A 22,629-nucleotide genomic window follows, 5' to 3' on the forward strand; every position below is an offset into this window, starting at 1 on the left:
GAGGGAAGAGAGCAAGACAATAAGGAAACCAAATGAAAGAACAAGATAGAGGCCTCATTTACCATGAGCCTATGTTACTTTTGTCTGCATTTGTAAGACCATGAATATATTTTCAAAACCATAAACCTATGTACATTGATTGAAATGGATATTTTAATAACAATGATACACAATGGAAACCAGCTGCTACTTAAAGACTCCCTATTATTCCCATCTTAGTCATCAATCATTCAAGTAATGGCAAGGTAGATATACGTGAACTTCATTTTAAAAACTACAGTTGTGGGGCACCTGGGTGGCTCAGTGGGTTAAAGCCTCTGCCTTCGACTCTGGTCATGATCCCAGGGTCCTGGGATCAAGCCCCACATGGGGCTCTCTGCTCTGCAGGGGGCCTGCTTCTCTTCCTCTCTCTCTACCTGCCTCTCTGACTACTTGTGATCTCTCTGTCAAATAAATAAATAAATAAAATATTAAAAATTACTGTTGTGGGGCACCTGGGTGGCTCAGTCAGTTAAGGATCTGATCTTGACTTTGGTTCAGGTCATGATCTCGGGATCATTCAGACTGAGCCCTGCATCAGGCTCTGCACTGAATATGGAGCCTGCTTACCCTCTGCACCACCTCACCCACCACTGCCAGTTTGCACACTCTCTCTCTCTCTAAAAATAAAAGAATCCTGTATTTGCTTGATTTAGTGATTTAGAAAATGCTCTACAATTGCTCAGCAGGACATTTTGTAAAAATTGAAATAGAAGTGTTGTAAGTTTTAAAAAATGCTCCAAGTAAGACAATAATTAAGGATGTGCTCTCAGGTGAGAAAATGACAGCAATTACAACTGAAAAAGTAAAATTAATCTCTTTAGCATTACAAGTTTATTTAATTCATAAAAAGGACTTATCATAGGCTCTTTTAAATAATAAATATCCATATGTGATTAAGTGTTTGGATTCTTATTGTTCACTTATACATAGGAGTGGGAAAAATGGGTAACAGCGAACTTTAAAATTGTTAAGAACCATTGACAACCAGGAAATTAGTCAAAGCATCTAAGTATAGATTTCATTCAGGAGCAATAGTAGTTACTTTCTCAAATCGAATTTAGATGTAGGTTTTCAAGAAATTTAAAATGTGTCCGTTTTGGGGTGCCTCGGTAATTCAGTCAAGTGTCTGACTCTTGTATTCGGCTCAGGTTATGATCTTAGGGTTGTGAGACTGGGCCCCATGTAGGGTTCCACACTCAGCAGGAAGTCTGCTTGAGAGTCTCACACTCTTTCCCCCCCTTATACTCTCTCTCTCTAAAATAAATAAAATCTTGAATAAATAATAAAATATGACAGTTTAGTTATATTTATTAATAAATGTTATAATAGGTATCTCTTGAAAGTAAGAGCTCCAGGATCTAAGAAAAAAAATCAAAATTTCTGTCTCATTTCCTTATTAGCACAAATAATTATGACTTTTACTTAGTGTGTATTAGTTAGCTAAACAACTCAGAATTTTACCAAATTAAAAACAAAAATTATATCAGGAATCTGAAACCCAAGGAAAAAAAGGAAAAATAATATAACTAACCTTGGTGAAGTAAGTATCGATGTCATTACTTGAACGCCGTGAGTTTGAGGTACGAATACCATGTTTTCTCTTAGAGCAACATTTCTATTGAATAGTGAACTATTATTATTAACATTTCTACCATAAGGCAGATCTGGGGCTGGCCTCATATTAATAGTGTCAAGCAAATTTTGCTTTGGCTGCTTCTCCACCAGAAGTTTGGTACTGGTCTCTGCCAGCCTCTCACTAGTCCTGTTCAGATAACAAAACACAATGCTTAGTATTTCATTTCTCCCCAAATCAGTCCTAAATTACTTGCATTTTTTAAGTTTCCATAATAGTAAAGAGAATGTGCCATTAAATAGTGTTTTAACATGGTAAATGTGACAGAGCAGACCTACTATGTATAATTATAGGTTTAAAACTCTTCTAAAGAAGTACATATATTTCTAGGGTTCCTAACTAACAAGTAATTCAAATTAAGGAGGGAGAGAAATGGCTATCAGTGATGTCCATGGCCTAACAGGTTATACCTGCTGCCTTCTGGAATGGTTATACTTAAAAGATTCTTGGAGATGCCATGATACATACTTATATTTAGTAAACCTGATTAGAGCTGCAAAAATAAACCATCCTGGGGGTCTGGGTGGCTCGGTCAGTTAACCATCTGCCTTCAGCTCAGGTCAGGACCCCACAGTCCTGGAATTGAGCCCCACACTGGGCTCCCTGCTTGAGGGAAGCCTGCTTCTCCCTCACCCTATGCCTGCCACTCCCCTCTGCTTGTGCTCACTTGTTCTCTCTCTCTCTGTCAAATAAATATGTAAAATCTTCAAAGGAAAATAAAAATTTAAAAAATCCCTCAGAGACATTTTTCAAGCATTGGCTTTCACCACTCTTTTACATTTCACACATTACCTCAGAGAGATTGAGCATTTGGCACTGAGGAAAAATTAGATGAACAATTGCTAGAGGACAAGTAGATGGCAGAGTTGTGATCAGAAAGAACTGAAACAGCTCCAGAGGCAATTAGGTTATAACACAGATACCAGGGTACTGGAGGTGGAATCTACCATTTCCATCTTGACCTTTTGGGTTAAAGATGTACTCTTCCAAAAATAAACTAACATTAATAAATAAATATTAATAAACTCATTTCTATTTAGGGTAATTCTGACAATTTTATAATAATATGCTGTCTAAATTATAAACCTTCAAACAGTTAGTTTAAAGACTAGGAGATCAGATTAACTGAAAATATTCAAGGGAAAAAAATAAAATCATTTAAAACAACAACAAAAAAAAGAGAAATGCAAACTGACTTGGGCTAGCATTTCAACAATAAGTTCATTTACAAACATCATTTTTCAAAATTATGCTACCTAGTTGGCTTTCACTTACTACTGATCTCATGAACATGGCTCCAAAAACTTATAGTTTAGAGGCAAATTAATAAGCTAACTCTACTTTCTATGATTGTTTTGACTTACTTGTTCTGTTCATTTGTCAATGACATTCGACATGTTACTTCTTCTAGGTAGAGGTGCTTGTATGTGTCCAATTCTGTTTTAGTAAAGTCTTGACAACTTTTCATTTTGGATAATTCAAATTCCAGCTCTTTAATTCTGAGTTCCATTTGACTTCTTACTGAAGCATTATTATTTTCTCTTAACTGTGCTATGCTTTCTTGAAATGCTACTTGCGTCTAAAGCAAATTAAAAGCATAGTTTTAAAATTGTTACAACCTGGGTAATTACAGTATATTTCTTTTAGTTTTGTGTCAATGATTCAGAGAGCAATTTTTAAAGTGAAAAAAAAAAGCTGAAATGTAAAATATTTATCATTAATGTGAAACTGGATTAAATGTTCATTCTTACATTAGAACTCATGCAATCTGATAATTCAAAGAATAATAAAATCATTTAAATTTTTAAAAAGTGAACAATACAACTTAAGAATAATCAAGGTACCTGGAGTGCCTGGCTGACTCAGTCATCTGAGTGCCTGACTCTTGGTTTCTGCTCAGATAGTGATCTCAGGGTCCTGGGATAAAGCCCTGTGTCCTACTCACATGAAGTATGCCTGGAATTTTCTCTCTACCTGTCCATCCCCCACTCGTGCTTTCCAAATAAATAAATAAGATATTTAATATAAAAAAAGGAATAATCCAAGTATGGTACCATTTCTTTTATGTAGGAATGCCCAGAATGGAGCCCAAATAAGCAACTGACTAAGCCACCCAAGTACCCCATGGTCAAAATTTTTAAAGCACAGTTTTTTCTTTTCCTCTCAATAACCTTGTTTTATACTAACTGGTCTTTTTTAAAAAAAAAAATTTATTTATTTTCAGCATAACAGTATCATTATTTTTTCACCACACCCAGTGCTGCATGCAATCCGTGCCCTCTATAATACCCACCACCTGGTACCCTGACCTCCCACCCCCACCACCACTTCAAACCCCTCAGATTGTTTTTCAGAGTCCATAGTCTCTAAAAAAAAAAAAAAAAAAAAAAAATGACTTTCTACTGTGAATAATTCTGAAAGATCAATTTAGTGTGAATAATAATGAAAACTGAAATTTTTAAAGGGAAGGAACAAATGCTTCCAGAAATTTACCAAATTGCTATATAGGAAGTAGAGGAAAACTCTACACTGCATATAACCAAAACGTGATTTGCAGTGAAATGAATTAAAGCATTTTATAGACAAATAAATTAACCTCTAAAAATAGATCAACTCCTTTTAATTTTTCTGCTACATTCAATCTTGTCCTTTCTTCAAAATCCCGTTTATATTGCTCTATTTTATATTGTTCTATTTTACTATATTACCACGTTGACTTCCTCACAACTTCTGAGGTTTACTACTTGTTGTTCCAACTTCTTTTTCTTCTTCTCTGGCTTTTCACATTTAGTCCGTATTTCTTTCATAGATGATAATTCCTGAATAAGAACCTGGTTTCTTGAAGACACAGTTTCCAATTTTGCTGTAAGATCATCAACCTGCATGAATAAAATAATACGGTTTGGAAGTAGAGTGAAAAGATCTAATGCAAAACTAAGACCCCAAATTTTTTTCAAAGATTTTAAATCTTTGCACCAAACATGGGGCTTGAACTCACACCTCCAAGATCAAGAGTCACATACATTACTGACTGCTCCAGGCAGGTGCTCAAATTTTAAAATAAGTTCATTTTCAACAAAATGTTATCTATATTGTAGTACAGTCTTGGAATGCGGAACCTCAAATAACTCAGAAAATGAAGAACAAAATTCAAACCACTAGGAGTTGCTAAAATCGATCTCTGCTGTCATCCTCTTTGCCACACATTTGTATTTAATTTTTATACTTTTATTTTTCTGATTGTTTCAGATTTTTCCTCCATAAAATACTGTAAGTCACATCTTAGTTGAAAGTCTCTCTCTCTCTTTTTTTTTTTTTTTTTTTTTTTGTAGAGACAGAGAGAGAGGTCACAAGTAGGTAGAGAGGCAGGCAGGGAGAGAGAGAGAGGAGGAAGCAGGCTCCACGCAGAGCAGAGATCCCGATGTGGAGCTCGATCCCAGGACCCCGGGATCATAACCTGAGCTGAAGGCAGAGGCTTTAACCCACTAGGCCACCCAGGTGCCCCAGTAGAAAGTCTCTTAACCCTTACCTCATCTTAACACTCCATAATTTTTTTTAATTTTATTTATTTATTTGAGAGGGAGAGAGGGCAAGACAGCAAGAGTACAAGAGCAGGGAGAGGGAGAAGCAGACTCCCCACTGATCAGGAAGCCCAGCATGGGGCTCAATCCCAGCATCCCAGGATCACGACCCAAGACAAAGGCACTTAACTGAGCCAGCCAGGTGCCCATGTACTCCATAATTTTTAAAGAAGTTTTAGGAATACCATATTGACTTATGTAGGTCTGAGCCAATAAATGCTTACCAAAATAAGACATTGAAAATAAGACTCTAATTAATGAATCTATAAATACTGATTCTATTGCCATCAGCCTTTTTCTGAATTACAAATGTTTTATGCTAATTTGAATTGCATTCTGAGGAGAAATGATTCACAAGGTTAAGAAATCACATCTCTCAGTAAAAAAAAAAAAAAAAATAGTGGGGAAAAAATTTAGTGAGATGATCCATATATTTTTGGATTAAAAAAAAAATTCTTTAACCCAACAATGTTACAATCCTTTGTTACTTCCCACAAAATAAGAGAATATACTAAGCAATGAAAACAACCAAACAACTTGCTGGAGTTTCAGTGATGCTGAGTTGGGAAGAACTCTTTTCCTTTAGATATGACTGGAAAAACAAGTGGATGTGGTGGTTTTATACACTGACACTTTTCCGATGACAACCCCTCCCCTTAGTAACTGGTTCCTAGTGAACAGAATATGGCAGAGCTGCTGTGTGATTTTTAAGGCGAGGTTAGAAAGTGTGATATAGCTTCCATCTGACTTTCTTCTTCTAGGAAACCTCACCCTTAGAATCCAGCTGTTGTGGGAAAGCCCAGGGTACCTAGTGAGTCTTCATGGAAATATTCCAGCTGAGACTGCCCTAGCTAACATCCTAGCCAAAAGCCAGCCTCAACAGCCAAACATGTGCATGAACAAGGTTTTAGATGATTCTAGTTCCCAGAGTCCAGTCATCCCAGGTGATGCCAAATGAAGAAGAAATGAGTTGGCCTTACTCAGCCTTGTCCAAAGATTTGTGAACAAGATAAATGCTGTTTTTTGAGCCACTAGGTTTTAAGATGGTTTATTATACAGCAATAAATAACTGGCACAGATACTGACATTAAAATGGGGTGCTTCCATTAAAAAAGAAAACAAAAAAACTGAAACTAAACCTTCTTTGAACCAGGAGGTGGGTGGAACCTGAAAGAAGAGTAAGAGTGAGAAGTAAAGAAGAGTAAGAATGAAAACCAAAAGGGCTTCCAAGAGACTGTGAATGGAAACCTGATGGCCCTTGAAGAGGCTTACAGCAAAGGTTTCTAGACAAGTGAAGAAAATGACACTAGAGGGAAAAGGAACTCGTACCACAAACCACGTGAAAGTAAAACTGGTAGGAGAGATAAGCTAAAGAAAGACTATTCAATATGAAGGAACCAGGACTTACTGGATTCATCTATCTGTTCCTCATTTATAGCCTCTCCACATACTGTATTGCCAAATAACGCTAAAATAAAGAAATGGCTTCTGGGTTAAAAGCAAATCCAGGAAGACATGGCCTATGGATAAAGCCAAAACTATAAACCCTTTATTAAGACTTGAGAAGGACTTAAGGTGTGCCTCAAATTTCTTTAAGTATCTTAAGAGTGTGAGAATTTGAAAGGCATTGTCAAATGAGAGCTGCACGGGAAACCTGAGGTGAAAGCTTATCTCAAAGACCCGGGAGAATGGCTTTTCTAATGGCATGAAATCCAATCGTATTCTGTCGGGGGCAGCTACGTACATAATACGCAACATGGCGCTTGCGCCCGCAGCCAGACAGAGGACCTGCGCACCACCTGAAAGATGATTGGCTGTGCCCAGAACAGGAAGCCCGTGGACACTGCGTGCTTTCTATCATGCTAAGCGTTGATCATGCTTCCTTTCACGTGTACAGTCTGCTGATTGGAGGAGAGGGGATATAAATAGGGGTAAACATCCGGGTAAGGAGAGAACAATAAAGATTAGCAAGCTTGTCACTCCGTGTCTCCTGGTCGTTCTTGCTGGCGAGAGTGACAGTATTCATGGAAAACTCAAAAAACTAAGAGAAATATAGTAGCAAAAACACTGTTTGTGAGCTTGGACTAAAAGAGACCAAGATAGTACAAACTAAAAATAGGCCGTTGAGTCTTAGAATTCCCACCAGGAGGAAGCAGGCTGAAAAAGAATCTACAAACACAGGTCATTCCTTATGAAAAGGACAGAACCAAGAGCTCAAAAAGTAAAGCAAACAGCCATGGAGAAGCATTCCCATGGTTAGGACTAAGTCCTCACGGAAGAACTGACAGCATGCTTCAGGGTGTGTTTCAAAACTGCTATGGACTAGTGTGCCTCCCATCTTCTTTCAATGGGAGAGTCCTTAGCAGGTTATCAGAGTGTTCCATTTTGAGTGGTAGAGAACTGTCTTCCTTAATTCCCAAGTGTTCAGATAGAGAAGACTTGCACTCAAGGGACTCTACTTCAGGCACCTTATCCCTGCTGTACCTGATTAAGATGGTAAGATCTTGGACTCAAGCCCAAACCCAATGCCAGGAAAACTGAGATTTGTGGGAGGTATTGGGGGGGAGGTGAGTGTATTTTTCATGTGGGAGGAATACAAAAAATTGTGGCCGGTGGGTAAATCATGCTGCTTTTAAAATGTGTCCATAGGTTTTTTAATATTCATTCCATTAAAAAAAAAGACCATGGGCCTACCTTTGTGACTTTCTCCTAACAGAATATGGTGAATGTGATGCTCTGTGTATTCCAAGGCTAGGTTACAAAAGACAATCTTGCTCTGCAGCTCAGGCAGCTTTTTTGGATTGGCATTTAGCCCCCCATCTTGTAAGAAAATTCAGGCCACAAAGAGTCTAGGTGTGCCAGTGTAAGTGTTTTGGCTGCCTGCCCCAACTGTAGTCCTAGACAATAACCAGCATCAACACCACCAGATGTGAGTGAGCAAATCTTCAAAGAGTTCCAGCCCTAAGCCTTTCAGCTGCCCCACCTGAAGCTAGGGGAAGAGAAAAAGCCACCATAGTCACACTTTTCCTAACAGTAGATCTGTGAACAAAATAAATGTTATTTAAGCCACTAAACTTTGGGGAGTTCGTTAAGAAAAAACAAACATAGAAAAATGGATGACAAAAAGTTAATAAGATACATAATTTATATATTAGAAATTGGTCTCCATTAAAGTGGGAAGTAAAAAAGGTTAAGATTAATTTTTTTTTATTTTAAAATATTTATTCATTTGGGAGAGATAGAGAGAGACAGAGACCCAGCAGGAGGAGAGGCAGAGGAGAGGGAGAAGCAGACTCCATGCTGAGCTGGGAGCCTGACATGGGACTTGATCCCAGGACCTGGAGATCATGGCCTGAGCCAAAGGCAGATACTTAACCATCTGAGTCACCCAGGTGCCCCTAAGATTAATTTAATAATGACAAACAGTGCAAATGAGAAGAAGCCCATAACTAGAAGCAAGACCTAAGAAGTTTTTCTTTCTGTTTTCCCCCATTTAGGATGTCATTACCTGTGCATTTTTTAATATATGACCTTTATTATGTTGAAGTATCTTCCTTCTAAATCTACTTTTTGAAGGTTTTTATCATGAATGGAATTTTTACTCTTTTATCATGAATGGATGTTGCACTTTGTCAAATTCCTTTTTTTAAAGATTTTATTTATTTATTTGACAGCAATCAAAGGAAAAAGAGAGGCAGGCAGAGAGAGAGAGGGCGAAGCAGGCTCCCCGCCTAGCAGGGAGCTTGATGCGGGGCTAGATCCCAGGACGCCGGAATCATGACCTGAGCCGAAGGCAGAGGATTTAACCCACTGAGTCACCCAGGTGCCCCTCACAAGATTTTCCCACATCTTTTGAAATGATCAGATGATCCTTCTCCTTTTATTAATTTGGTGTATCACAATGATTGATTTGCAGATATTAAAACACCCCCATAACCTAGGAATAAATCCCATTTGATCATGGTGATGATTTTTTTAATGTATTGTTGGATTCAGTTTGGAGTATTTTGTTGAGGATTTTTGCATCCATGTTGACCAAAGATACTGGTTTAGAGTTCTTTTTGTGGCATCTTTGTCTGATTTTGGTATCAGGATACTACTGGCCTCATAGAGTGAATTTGGAGTTTTTCCTTCCTTTTCTGTTTTTTTGGAATAGTTTGAGAATAGGTGCTAACTCTTCCTTTAAAATGCTCAGTAGAATTTGCCTCTGGTCCTGGACTTGTGTTTGTTCATAGTTTTTGGATTAATGATTCCATTTCTTTGCTGGTTTTCAGTCTGTTCAAATTTTCTATTCTTGTTTCAGTTCTGGTCATTTATATGTTTCTAGGAATTTATCCATTTCTTCTACATTGTCCAAATTGTTGGCATATAGTCATTCATAATATTCTTTTATAATTGTCTGCATTTCTGTGGTGTTGATTGTTATTTCTCCTCTCTCATCTATGATTTTATTGGGGTCCTTTTTCTCTTCTTTCTGATAACTCTGGCTAAAGCCTTATAGGTTTCATTAATTTTTTCAAAGAACCAGCTCCTGGTTTCATTGATCTCTCCTATTTTTGTCTTTTTAAAGTTTCTATAGTGTTTACTTCTGCTCTAGTTTAAAAAAATATATATTTGATAGGTGCCTGGGTGGCTCAGTGGGTTAAGCCGCTGCCTTCGGCTCAGGTCATGATCTCAGAGTCCTGGGATCGAGTCCCGTATCGGGCTCTGTGCTCAGCAGGGAGCCTGCTTCCTCCTCTCTCTCTGCCTGCCTCTCTGCCTACTTGTGATCTCTCTCTGTCAAATAAATAAATAAAATCTTTAAAAAAATATATTTGAGAGAGAGAGAAAGTGGGGAGAGGGTCAAATGGAGAGGGAGTGAGAGAATCCTCAAGTAGACTCCCCGCTGAGCACAGAGCCAGAAGCAGGGCTCAATTCCAGGACTCTGAGATCATGACCTGAGCTGAAATCAAGAGTCTGCTGCTTAACCAACTGAGCTACCTACTACTACTACTACTCTAATTTTTATTATCTCCTTCCTTCTGATGCCTTTAGGCTTTATTTGTTGTTCTTTTTCTAGCTTGTTTAGGTGATGGTTAGGTCGTTGTAGATTTTTCTTATTTCTTGAGGTAGGCCTGCATTGCTATATACTTCCCTCTTAGAACCATATTTACTGTATCTCAAAAGTTTGGGCAATTGTGTTTTCATTTTCATTTGCTTCCATGTATTTTAAAAAATTTATTCTCTTATTTCCTCATTGGCCCATTCATTGTTTAGTAGAATGTTACTTAACCAACATGTATTTGTCGTCTTTCAGATTGTTTCCTGTGGCTGACTTCTAATTTAATAGTATTGTGATCAGAAAAGGTTCATGGTATGACTTCAATCTTATATTTATTAAGACTGGTTTTGTGGGTATCATGGAGGGCACGTATTGCATGGAGCGCTGGGTGTGGTGCATAAACAATGAATTTGGGAACACTGAAAAAAATTAAATTTAAAAAAAAACTTGTTTTGTTGCCTAATATGTGTTCTATTCTACAGAATGTTCCAGAATGTGTATTCTGTTGTTTAAGGATGGAATATTTTGAATATATCTCCTTAGTCTATCTAGTCCAGTGCATCATATAAAGCCACTGTTTCTTTGTTGACTTTCTGATCTGTCCATTGATGTAAGTGGTGAGTTAAAGTACCCAACTATTGATTATTTCTATTTCTTCCTAAAATATCTAAATTGTACATTGTCTTCATGGATACTTTTGAAATTGGGAATAAAAGAAATGAATTTCATTTAAAACATATATAATAAAATTAAAGGACCCTAGTATTATTGTATTATTATCAATTAGTTCTTTTATGTTAGTCATTAATTGTTTTATGTACTTGGGTGATCCCATGTTGGGTGCATAAATATTTACAATAGATAGTTCTTATTCCTGTCAGACTGTCCTCTTCATTATGATATAGTGCTCTTTTTTTTTTTTTTAAAGATTTTATTTATTTATTTGACAGAAATCACAAGTAGACAGAGAGGCAGGCAGAGAGAGAGAGAGGGAAGCAGGTTCCCTGCTGAGCAGAGAGCCCGATGCGGGACTCGATCCCAGGACCCTGAGATCATGACCTGAGCCGAAGGCAGCGGCTTAACCCACTGAGCCACCCAGGCGCCCCTGATATAGTGCTCTTGTCTCTTACTGCAGTTGTTCTTTTAGACTCTATTTTGTCCAATATAAGTATTACTATTCTGGTTTTCTTTTTATATCCATTTGCAGGATACATGTTTTTTCCAACCCCTGACTTCCAATCTGCAAGTGTCCTTATGACAAAAATAAAACTCTTGCAAGTGGCTTATACATGGGTCTTGTTTTCTTCTTCTTCTTCTTCTTTTTTAATCCACTCTGACATCCTATGTATTTTTATCGGAGCACTTACCCCATTTATACCCAAAGTAATTATTGATAGATATGTATTTGTCATTTTACTACTTGCTTTGTGGTTGTTTCTGGAGATTTTCTCTGATCATTTTTTGTGTCTTCGATGTTTTACTGGTTTTCTTTAGTGATATATTTGGATTTATTTCTCCTCTTTGAGTGTTTATCTGTGTTTTTTGTTGTTGTTGTTGTTTGTTTGTTTTTAGAGAGGGCATGAATGGAGTGGGGAGAGGGAAAGAGAATCTTAAGCAGACTCCATGGCTAGAATAGAGTACAGTGCAGGGTTCAATCTCACAACCCTGAGATTATGACCTGAGCTGAAATCAAGTCAGATGTTTAACCAATGAAGCCACACAGGCACCACTATTAGTGGGTTTTGATATATAATTTGTATATAACCTCTTCTGCATATAGCAGTCTATATTAAGCTGCTGGTCTTTAAGTTTGAGCCCATTCTTTTCTCTTCTTCTCCCTATGCTTTAGGTAAAGTATTACATTTTATATTCCTTTTTCCGGAGTTCCTTAACTTATTTTTTATATAAATGTTCATTTTTGCTACTTTTGTGTTTCCTGCCTTTATACTGTCACAATTGGTCTCTTTTTTCCACTCAAAGAGTCCCCTTTAATATTTCTTGTGGGGCTAGTTTAGTAGTCACAAAATCCTTTAGTTTTTATCTGGGAAACTCTATCTCTCCTATTCTGAGTAATAGGCTTGCTGGATAGATATTCTTGGCTACAGATTTTTCCCATTCACCACGTTGAATAGATAATACCACTCCCTTCTGGTTTGCAACGTTTCTGCTGAAAAAGTTCCTGCTAGCCTTAAGGGGTTTCCCCTGGAAGTTACTGACTTGCTTTCCTGCTTTTAAGATGTTTTCTTTATAGGTATATTTTGCAAATTCAATTACAATAGGTCTTGGTGTTAGCCTACTATTGTTGATTTTGATAGTTTTTTGTGTCTCCTGGATCTTTTAGATTATGGACATTTTCAGCTATATTTCTAGAAACAAGTTTTCTTACACCTTTTTTCTCTCTTCTTCTACTGGGATTCCTATAACATGAGTGTTATTACATTTGATGGAGTCAATGAGTTCCCTAGGTCTGGTCTCATTTTGCATAATTCTTTCTCCCCCTTCTTTGGCTTCATTGCTTTCCATTACTTTGACTTCTTAGTTGTTCATTTGTTCCTCTGTTTTTTCCAGCCACTGTTCATTGCATTAAGTGTGTTTCTTAACTCACTTATTCCACTCTTCAACTCTGATTCTTTTTTAACTCTTTTATCTCTGTTGTAAGGGTCTCCCTGATGCTGTCATTCTTTTCTCAAGTCCAGTGAGTGTCCCTATTATCACTACTTTAAATCCTCCATCAGCCATGATATTTACATCTGTCTCACTTCAATCTGGACCCGTGGCTTTATCCTGTTCTTTCATTTGAATAAATTCCTCTGTTTTCTCATTTTATCTAAGTCTCTACCAGCTTCTCTGTGTTAGAAAAGCCAGTATGTCATCTTCTCCCAAAAGTAATGGACTTATGACAAAAGACGTCATGTAGCACCCAGGGTCTCATGCTTAGGGGAGTATCTCTAGTGTGTGCAGCATGCACTCTGCTGTTGTGTTCTGGCTGCTCTATCCCTCTGGCCAGACATCTGCAGAGGCTCTCCCTCACTGCTGTGGGCAGTGTTTGGTACCTGGCCTGAATGTAGCAACTTTTAACTAGGTGTGCCCTGGTGTGCTTGTGAAATGAGACCTGTCACCACCTCCACTGGAACTGAGGCCCTCCTGAATCTGGTCAGATGAGGTGTGGGCAGGGGCTTGTGCTGATTTTCTGGGGGAAAGGCCTGCTGTGGTGGAACTGAGGCAAGAATGATTGAGCAGGGCAGTTCCACTGGAGTGCAAGGGGATGGTGCTCAGTGTAAGCAGATTAGGCAGCCAGTGTCAGAGCTGCACTGCTTCCCACAGATGACTCTGTGCTTGTGCTGAGGGGCACTGGAGGGAAATGGTAACAGCTTGTTCCTTTGTTCCTAGAGAGTGGTCTCTGTGAACACTGCCTCTCAGGGAAATGCTCTGAAAAGAGTGAGTAATTTCCCTACTGTATTCTCCAGACACTGTTCAGATCACTGTTTCCATGCTGTATGCTCCCGGGTTGTTTGCCTGCCTTTTCTCCTAGAGCAGCACAGTGTACTACAAGCTCTATCCCAGCCAAGCCCAATGACCTTTAGAATTCCAGCTTTTAAGCCCCCCTCATTGTAAGAACTCATGAAATTAAGCTCCTCTCACTTTCCAGTGTAGCCAGTGGCTATAGGGAAATGTTGTTTTTGCACAGTCCCGTGTCTCGCTCCTGCCCTTCTCCATGACCGTGACTCCCTTTCCTCTGCAGCAGCCAGGATCTGTTTCTCTCCTAAACCACATCTCTGTAATTCCTACCTTATTTGGTGTGGCCTCTTCTAATAGTGGGCTTTGTGTTGTTAGTCTTCAGGGATTAGGTGAACCTAGGCTCCTCTTACTCTGCCACCATCTTCTTTTCTCTTGAAATATTTTTCTAAGTTTCCCTTCAATTACAAATTATTACAACTGGCAGGAACACCTTTTCAGATTTCCCCCTCAAGTTAGGGGAAAAGAAAAACTCGCAAGCAGAGAGACAATATGATTTGAATTATAATAGCTGAAAAACTAGAAATGGTTCAATAACCAAAATTTGACCTTTTACCTGATTTCCATTAACTGAAATTCTAAGAGAAATAGACAGCTTTGAGTATTTTTTAACCAATCTAATACTCAATCTTTATTCTGCTTTCATCAGGAGGAAATAAAAAGAACATTATGGAATCATTTTTTTTAAAGATTTTATTTCTTTATTTGACAGAGAGAGAGATCACAAGTAGGCAGAGAGGCAGGCAGAGAGAGAGAGAGGGAAGCAGGCTCCCCGCTGATCAGAGAGCCCGATGCGGGACTCGAGACCATGACCTGAGCCGAAGGCAGCGGCTTAACCCACTGAGCCACCCAGGCGCCCCATGGAATCATTTTTAGTCTTTTCATTCTCAAGCCCAAGCGCAGCTCCACAGCCACTGCAGGTCCTGCCCTCATTAGTCCGCCCTTTCCCCTCGCACTGGTTCCTAGCCTGCCAATCACATTTTGGTCCCACCCCTTCAGTTCCAGAACAGAATTTTCCCGCTCCCGGCTCACCCTGCCCCTCTGCACAACCACCCGCCGTGTCTGCGCATCCACTGGCGTCTACCGTCTATCCTCTCACTTCGCTTCATCCCCACGTGGCACCGCACTCACCTTCTTCGGAGCGGGACTGCTTCGCTGAAGCCTGGCAGATGACGAGCTGGAGCAGAAGGTCCCGGAATTTCAAATCCCTGCGCACCTCCATCAGCGTGGGCCCCCGGGAGGAGCGTGCTGCATTGCCACGCCCCCACCCCAGTGCGCCTGCGCAGTCCGGAACTCGGAAGGGCGGGTGGGCTGACTCGCCTTTTGTATGTAGGCGCCTGCACAGCGGATTCAGCGGGAATTTTTTTTTCCCCCCTGGCGCCGGAAACCGTTGTCATGACAGCACCCTAGAGGCTGGGGTCAGGATTCTGGGCTTTCTCCTTTTGCCCTCCTGCCAGATGCAGGATGTTTTAGTGATCTTCCACTGACTGGCACCAAATGTACTGAAAGACCAAAAGAACCCCCCTGGTTAGAAGTGCATTTTTATCCTGCTAACCAGCTAGTTTCACTTCTGTAGGAATGCTTGCTTTTTCGCACACGCGGGCTAACCGGCCAGTTCTGCTTCTGTAAGACTGCTTTGCTTGTTTCGCGCATGCGGGCCCCCTGAACCAATCCGCTGGCGCCAAGTATGCCTGTTCAAACTGTCAACCAATCAGCTCAGCCCCACTCGAAACTTGTTTGTATCTGTCTATAAAAACCCTGCACCAACCCAGCTCTGGACCTCTTGGCGTTATGGGCAACGAGCAGCGCAGAGGTCCAGGTTCGAACCTGCAATAAACGACCCTTGCTGCTTGGCTTTGACTCACATCTCTGGTGGTCTTTTAAGGTGGGAGTAATTCTCTGTTGGCATTTCATTTGGAGGTCCCACGGAGATCTCCCCTTCAAGCCCACCAGACAACTGGTCAACAGGTCGCTGCAACCAATCGGTAAGAAAGCCAGCTTTGTCTTTTGTCTCTATGTTTTTCGTATGCTTTGTTCTTATGTCCTGACTGTGTGTTTTGTCCTTTCTGTGATTATTCCTGGGTTAGAGTCCCAGGGCAGTGACTGGCAAATACGCGCCGGCGGATGCGCTATAGGGTTGCCAGCGGGCCGATGGAGACGTCCCTCGTGCCCGGCAGGAACGGCCCCTCAGAGATCGTGGGTTCGAGTCCCACCTCGGAGGCCAACAATGTATGTCTTCATGTATGTCTCCATGTTATGTCTTTAAATGTGGTTATATGTTCCTTGTACTGGTTATGAAGGTTACATTCTGTTTAAGGGGAGGGTGTCTAACCCGTTTGAATCTGAGGAATGCCTGACTGTATGAATGTGTTTGTGTGGCTCCACCGCCTTTGGCTACGGAGTCTGACTGGGCTGAACCCTGAGTCTCGCGGAGCGTCACACGGCATAACGGTCATCTACTCCATGGAGTAGCCTGGTCTGGGGTTTATATGGATAGACCTTAGCTAAGATGCTCCTAAGTTCCCGCGAGGGATGCGAGCAGGACAGCACCTGAAAGGTCTCCCTCCCCTTGTCTGCGACCTCGTACATATCGGGAGGGAATATAAGAGATGGGTATTAAGAGCTAAAACCAGATTCAATGAGTCAATGATATGAGAGTAAACAAATTATGAGAATCCTAACGTTCTGAATACCGCTGGTCCCTTGTACCTTAACAGTTCCTCCTCCAGGTTGGAGGAAATTATTTCCCTAATTATCCTGCCCACACTCTCCTAACCCATGTCACTTTCAGGTTCACCCTGGCGGACAGAGGAAAAGAATTCCTACTCTCGCCGTCTGAGGATGAAACTTGCCTAGCTCCTACCTCCAGGCTACCAAAGGCTTTCATCCACCCCTTCGGACTGGTTGAACCAGAACACACACCCTCAATTCGCCCTTTCGAATTCCTCACTTGCTCGTTCGTCTCGCTCCCCTTACACTGGTGTCTCTGTCGCTTTCTGCCTATTCTAGGCGCCTTTCTTTTCGTCTCAACTATTATCTTGATCTGGGAACAACCTAGTCTAATGGGGCAAACTCAGAGTACCCCACTCTCCCTTCTCCTGGCTAACTTTAAGGATGTTCGGGCGAGAGGCAATAACATGAGCCTGGATATCCGGAGATCAAGACTTATCACTTTCTGTCGCTCCGAATGGCCAACCTTCGGAGTAGGATGGCCCACCCAAGGCACTTTCTGCCTCCCCATAATTCTTAGGGTTAAGGCTCAGGTATATCTCCCAGGTAAAGAGGGACATCCAGACCAAGTCCCTTACATTACAGTCTGGCAGGATCTTGTGGAACACCCCCCCCCCCTTGGTTGGCCCCCTTTCTGTTCCCAGAAAGCTGCAAGGTTCTCGCAGCCAGGCCGACAGAAGCACGAGGACCTCATGCCCCATCTGCACCCCCTCCACCCGTCCTCCCTGATAGTCAAGACTTACTTAGTCTAGATCCGCCCCCTTATCAAAACCCTCCCCTAGCCGCTGTGGCTGAGCTTTCTCCCCCTGTGCCCGCCCCAGCTGAAGCCCCCACGCCCGGCCCTGAAGCAGAAGGTCGAGAAGCAATTGCTGCAGTCCCTGCCGCTCAGGGAGGGACTGACAGCCCTGCCGGGCACACTAGGGGGCGCACTCAGAAAGAAAATCCATTTCGCCCGGCAGATTCAACTGTGGCTTTGCCCCTTAGAGAGATTGCCACCCCCCCCCCATGATACTGGTAATCCCCGACTCCAATATTGGCCCTTCTCAACTAGTGATCTCTACAATTGGAAAGCCCAAAATGCGCGCTTTTCAGATAATCCAAAAGATCTCATAGCCCTTCTAGATAGCATCATGTTCACCCATCAGCCCACCTGGGATGATTGTCAGCAGCTCTTGCATATCCTATTCACTACCGAAGAAAGAGAGAGAATCCAGGTGGAAGCAAGGAAGCTGGTTCCCGGAGATGATGGCAGACCAACCGTGAATCCAGACCTCATCAATGCGAGTTTCCCTTTAACTAGGCCCAACTGGGACTACAACACGGCCGAAGGTAGGGGACGGCTACTCATTTATCGCCAGACTCTAATGGCGGGTCTCAGGGCTGCTGCCCGCAAGCCCACCAATTTGGCCAAGGTATATGCAGTATTGCAAGGTAAGACAGAGAGTCCAGCAGCATTTCTAGAGAGATTAATGGAAGCCTTTAGGCAGTTTACCCCTATGGATCCTGAATCCCCTGAGAATCAGGCAGCAGTAGTCATGTCTTTTGTGAATCAGGCAGCATCAGACATTAAAAAGAAATTACAGAAACTAGAGGACCTAGAGGGCAAACAGATTCAAGATCTATTCCACATTGCACAACGGGTTTATAATGCCCGAGATACCCTGGAGGATAAGCAACTCAAAGTAACAAAAGAAATGTCCAAAGTCCTAACTGCCTTTGTCCAGGAAGAATCAACCCTTCGAGGGGAAGGGGAACCTCAAAAGGCCCAAGGCTTCCAACGCAATCTGGACCCAGATCAATGTTCATATTGTAGAGAAAAGGGACATTGGGCACATAATTGCCCAAAAAAAATAAGCATAGACCACAACCATGGGGGACGAAACCCAACCCCACTCTAGTTACCCGAGATTCAGAATAGAGGGGATGGGGTTCGGATCCCCTCCCCGAGCCCAGGGTAACTCTACAAGTGGAGAGGAATTCTGTACAATTTCTGGTTGACACCGGAGCTCAACATTCAGTATTGACCAGACCCCATGGAGAAGTTTCAGACAAATTTTCCTGGGTCCAGGGAGCCACTGGGACTAAAAGGTACCCTTGGACAACTCAACGGACTGTTAACTTAGGTACAGTAGAAGTAACTCATTCATTCCTCATCATCCCTGATAGCCCTTGCCCTCTGTTGGGAAGAGACTTACTCACCAAGATGGGAGCGCACATTTATTTTCAACCCGACGGCCCACGGTAACTAGCTCTCAGACCTTGCCATTATCAATACTCACAATGCATTTGGAGGACGAACATCTACTCCACCAAACCACCCCCCCTTCCCAGGAACTCAACATCGAGTCCTGGCTTCACTGATTCCCTAAAGCCTGGGCAGAAACAGGAGGAATGGGGCTGGCTAGACATCGGCCGGCCCTCTTCATAGAGCTAAAGCCTGGGGCTGACCCCGTCCGAATCAAACAGTACCCCATGCCCATGGAAGCCAAATCGGGCATCACCCCACATATTAGACGTCTCCTGGACTCAGGTGTGCTACGCCCCTGTCACTCACCCTGGAACACACCTTTGTTACCGGTGCGTAAACCCAATAGTGGGGACTACCAACCTGTACAAGACCTAAGGGAAGTTAATAAATGGGTTATGGACATACACCCTACTGTCCCTAACCCCTATACTCTCCTCAGTGCCCTGGGGCCCACCAGAATATGGTACACAGTTCTTGACTTAAAGGATGCTTTTTTTAGCTTGCCCTTGGCCCCCAAGAGCCAGGATCTTTTCACCTTTGAATAGACAGACACTGAGAGAGGTATAAGTGGACAGTTGACATGGACTCGCCTCCCACAAGGGTTCAAAAACTCGCCCACCCTGTTTGATAAGGCCCTCCACGAGGATTTAAGTGAATATAGAAAGCAAAACCCGGATATAACACTCTTGCAATATGTAGATGATCTCTTAATAGCTTCAGATTCCCAATAGGCCTGCCTACAAGGAACTCAAAACCTCCTCCAGGCCTCAGAGAAAAAGGCCCAAATTTGCAAGTCTGAGGTAATGTACCTGGGATACTTATTGAAAGGGGGACAAAGGGGCACCTGGGTGGCTCAGTGGGTGAAAGCCTCTGCCTTCAGCTCAGGTCATGATCTCAGGGTCCTGGGATCGAGCCCCACATCGGACTCTGCTCAGCCAGGAGCCTGCTTCTCTTCCTCTCTCTCTGCCTGCTTCTCTGACTACTTGTGATTGCTCTCTGTCAAATGAATAAATAAAGTAAAAAAAAAAAAAGAAAAAAAAAGAAAGGGGGACAAAGATGGCTCACCGACGCCCGCAAGAACACTGTACTCTGCATTCCCTGACCTGCTACACCACGGCAGGTAAGAGAACTTTTGGGGACGGCAGGGTACTGTCGGTTGTGGATACCAGGCTTCGCTGAGATGGCCAAACCCCTGTACGTAGCCTCTAAAACTCAGCAGACCTTTGAGTGGATGGAAGAGGCAGAACGGGCTTTCCAACAGATGAAAAAGGCCCTCCTTTCAGCCCCGGCACTAAGACTGCAAGATGTATCCAAACCATTCCACCTATACATGGATGAACATAATGGGGTGGCTAAGGCGGTGTTGACCCAACATCTAGGCCCCTGGCCTAGACCCATAGCATACCTGTTAAAGAAACTAGACCCGGTAGCAGCAGGATGGCCTCCCTGCCTCCAAATGATAGCAGCCACCGCCTTGATGGTAAAGGATGCTGATAAACTGTCACTGGGTCAAGAATTACGAGTGACCACTCCACATGCCATTGAAAGCGTTCTCAAACAGCCCCCTGACCGATGGATGAGCAACACTCGCATGGTCCATTACCAGGGACTATTGTTCAATCCTACAAGGATAGTCTATATTTCCCCTCAGGCCCTAAACCCCGCATCACTACTGCCTGACCCAGACATGGATGCTCCCCTCCATGACTGTATTGACTTCTTAGCCCAGGTCCATGGGCTACGGGAAGACCTGCAGGACTATCCCCCTGAAGTTGTTTGGTTCACTGATGGCAGCAGTTTCGTCTGCGAAGGACAAAGTTATGCAGGGGCCGCAGTCACCTCAGAGACGGAAATTATCTGGGCTGGTGCATTGCCTCCGGGCACCTCAGCGCAAAAAGCCGAGCTAATCACCCTGACACAGGCCCTCAAATTAGGGCAGGGCCTCCGGATGACTATATATACAGACAGCCGATATGCCTTCGCCTCGGCCCACGTCCATGGGGCAATCTATAGGGAGAGGGGATTACTCACCACCGAGGGAAAGGACATCAAAAACAAGGATGAAGTTCTGGCCTTACTAGCAGCCATCTGGGCCCCTAAGAAATTGGCCATAGTACATTGTTCTGGACACCAAAAACCAAGCGATCCAGTCTCTAGGGGAAACAATTTTGCTGATCAGACTGCTCACCAAGTAGCCTGTAGCAAAGTCCCGACTCTACCAATACAACTACCCAACCCGGGACCCCGAGAACTGCCACCTCATCCGGAATACTCCGAAAAAGACATCGCATGGATGAGTAAACTCCCAATGACCCAGGTTAAGGATGGCTGGTGGCGAGATATGAAAAATAACATCATCCTCCCCAAGGCCATGGGACAAGAAGTTCTAGAGCGAATTCACCAAACAACTCATTTAGGTTCCAGACGGCTACAGGACCTTATGCGACAATCCAAACTATCTATCAGAAACGTCGTTGAAAAATCAGAAAGAATTGCCACCGGATGTACAGCTTGCCAACTCCAAAACACCTGCCCACACTCCTCTACAACTGGATCCCGAGAGAGGGGAACCCTGCCGGGAGCCTATTGGGAAATAGACTTTACAGAAGTAAAGCCTGGGAAATATGGCTATAAGTACTTACTGGTGTTTATAGATACCTTTTCAGGATGGACTGAGGCTTTTCCAACCAAGCACGAGACTGCACAGGTAGTGGCAAAGAAACTACTTGAAGACATTCTGCCCAGGTATGGCTTTCCTGTTATGATGGGATCAGACAATGGGCCAGCCTTCATCTCTAAGGTAAGTCAGGGTCTGGCTTCCATACTTGGGGTTAATTGGAAATTACATTGTGCATATAGACCCCAGAGTTCAGGACAGGTAGAAAGAATGAACAGAACCTTAAAAGAGACCCTTGCTAAATTGACCATGGAGACTGGCGCTAACTGGGTGGCTCTGCTCCCCTACGCTCTGTATCGAGTACACAACACCCCATATAAGCTGGGGTTCACACCTTGTGAGATCATGTATGGTAGGCCTCCTCCCATCATACCTAAACTCAGAACTGACCTTATCCAGTCAGATCATGATAACTCCTTTTTATTCTCCCTCCAAGCTTTACAACGAGTCCATAAACGTATTTGGCCAAGACTAAGGGACTTATATGCAACAGGACCTCCGTCTGTACCCCATCAGTTCCACCCTGGAGATTGGGTTCTTGTCAAGCGACACTGAGCCGAGACCCTCGAACCTCGTTGGAAGGGGCCCTTCCAGGTTATCCTGACTACCCCTATAGCCATCAAGGTGGACAGCATAACAACCTGGATACACCACACCCACGCGAAGCCAGTTGACCCACTGTCAGATCTCATCAGAAAACCCAACCAGGATGTCAGTTGGACAGTGGACCGCAGTAAGGACAATCCTCTTAAACTAACCCTGTGCCGAAGACCTGACTCCCGTTTCCCTAATAATTAATATGAAACCTCCTCTCTTTGCTCTGCTGTTTATACTCCTGCCATGGTATGGGGCTTCCAGTCCCCATGCCCCAGCCATTTTGACTTGGCAAGTCACTAATAGTGTGGGCTTAGTAGTTTGGAACATGTCACACACAGCTACTCCCTACACCTGGTGGCCTAACTTATACCCTGACGTCTGTAAGTTGGCCATGGGAGCCCCAGGCAACTGGGACATAGAAAATTACTTTGACCTACAGAAGCCCCCTTCACAACCATCCCCCCGGGGGCGACTCGGGTTAGACCCTTGGGGAGGCTGTGGGGACTGGAGTCAACGAAGTATGTTAAGCACACTTACCTTCTATGTATGCCCTGGGTTTCCCAG

General features: G+C 42.7%; 1 protein-coding gene across 1 annotated transcript; it reads left to right on the forward strand.

Moving 5' to 3' along the window:
• Positions 1-16,875: 16,875 nt before the first annotated feature.
• Positions 16,876-22,266, forward strand: LOC132020370 (uncharacterized). The gene is given in 5 exon segments (XM_059404531.1): positions 16,876-17,274; positions 17,365-18,466; positions 18,469-18,785; positions 18,788-19,647; positions 19,848-22,266. Coding segments are annotated over 5 exon segments (5,097 nt in total).
• The last annotated feature ends 363 nt before the right edge of the window (positions 22,267-22,629 follow it).

Source organism: Mustela nigripes, chromosome 6 (genome assembly GCF_022355385.1).
Source record: "Mustela nigripes isolate SB6536 chromosome 6, MUSNIG.SB6536, whole genome shotgun sequence".
Classification (NCBI taxonomy): Eukaryota; Metazoa; Chordata; class Mammalia; order Carnivora; family Mustelidae; genus Mustela; species Mustela nigripes.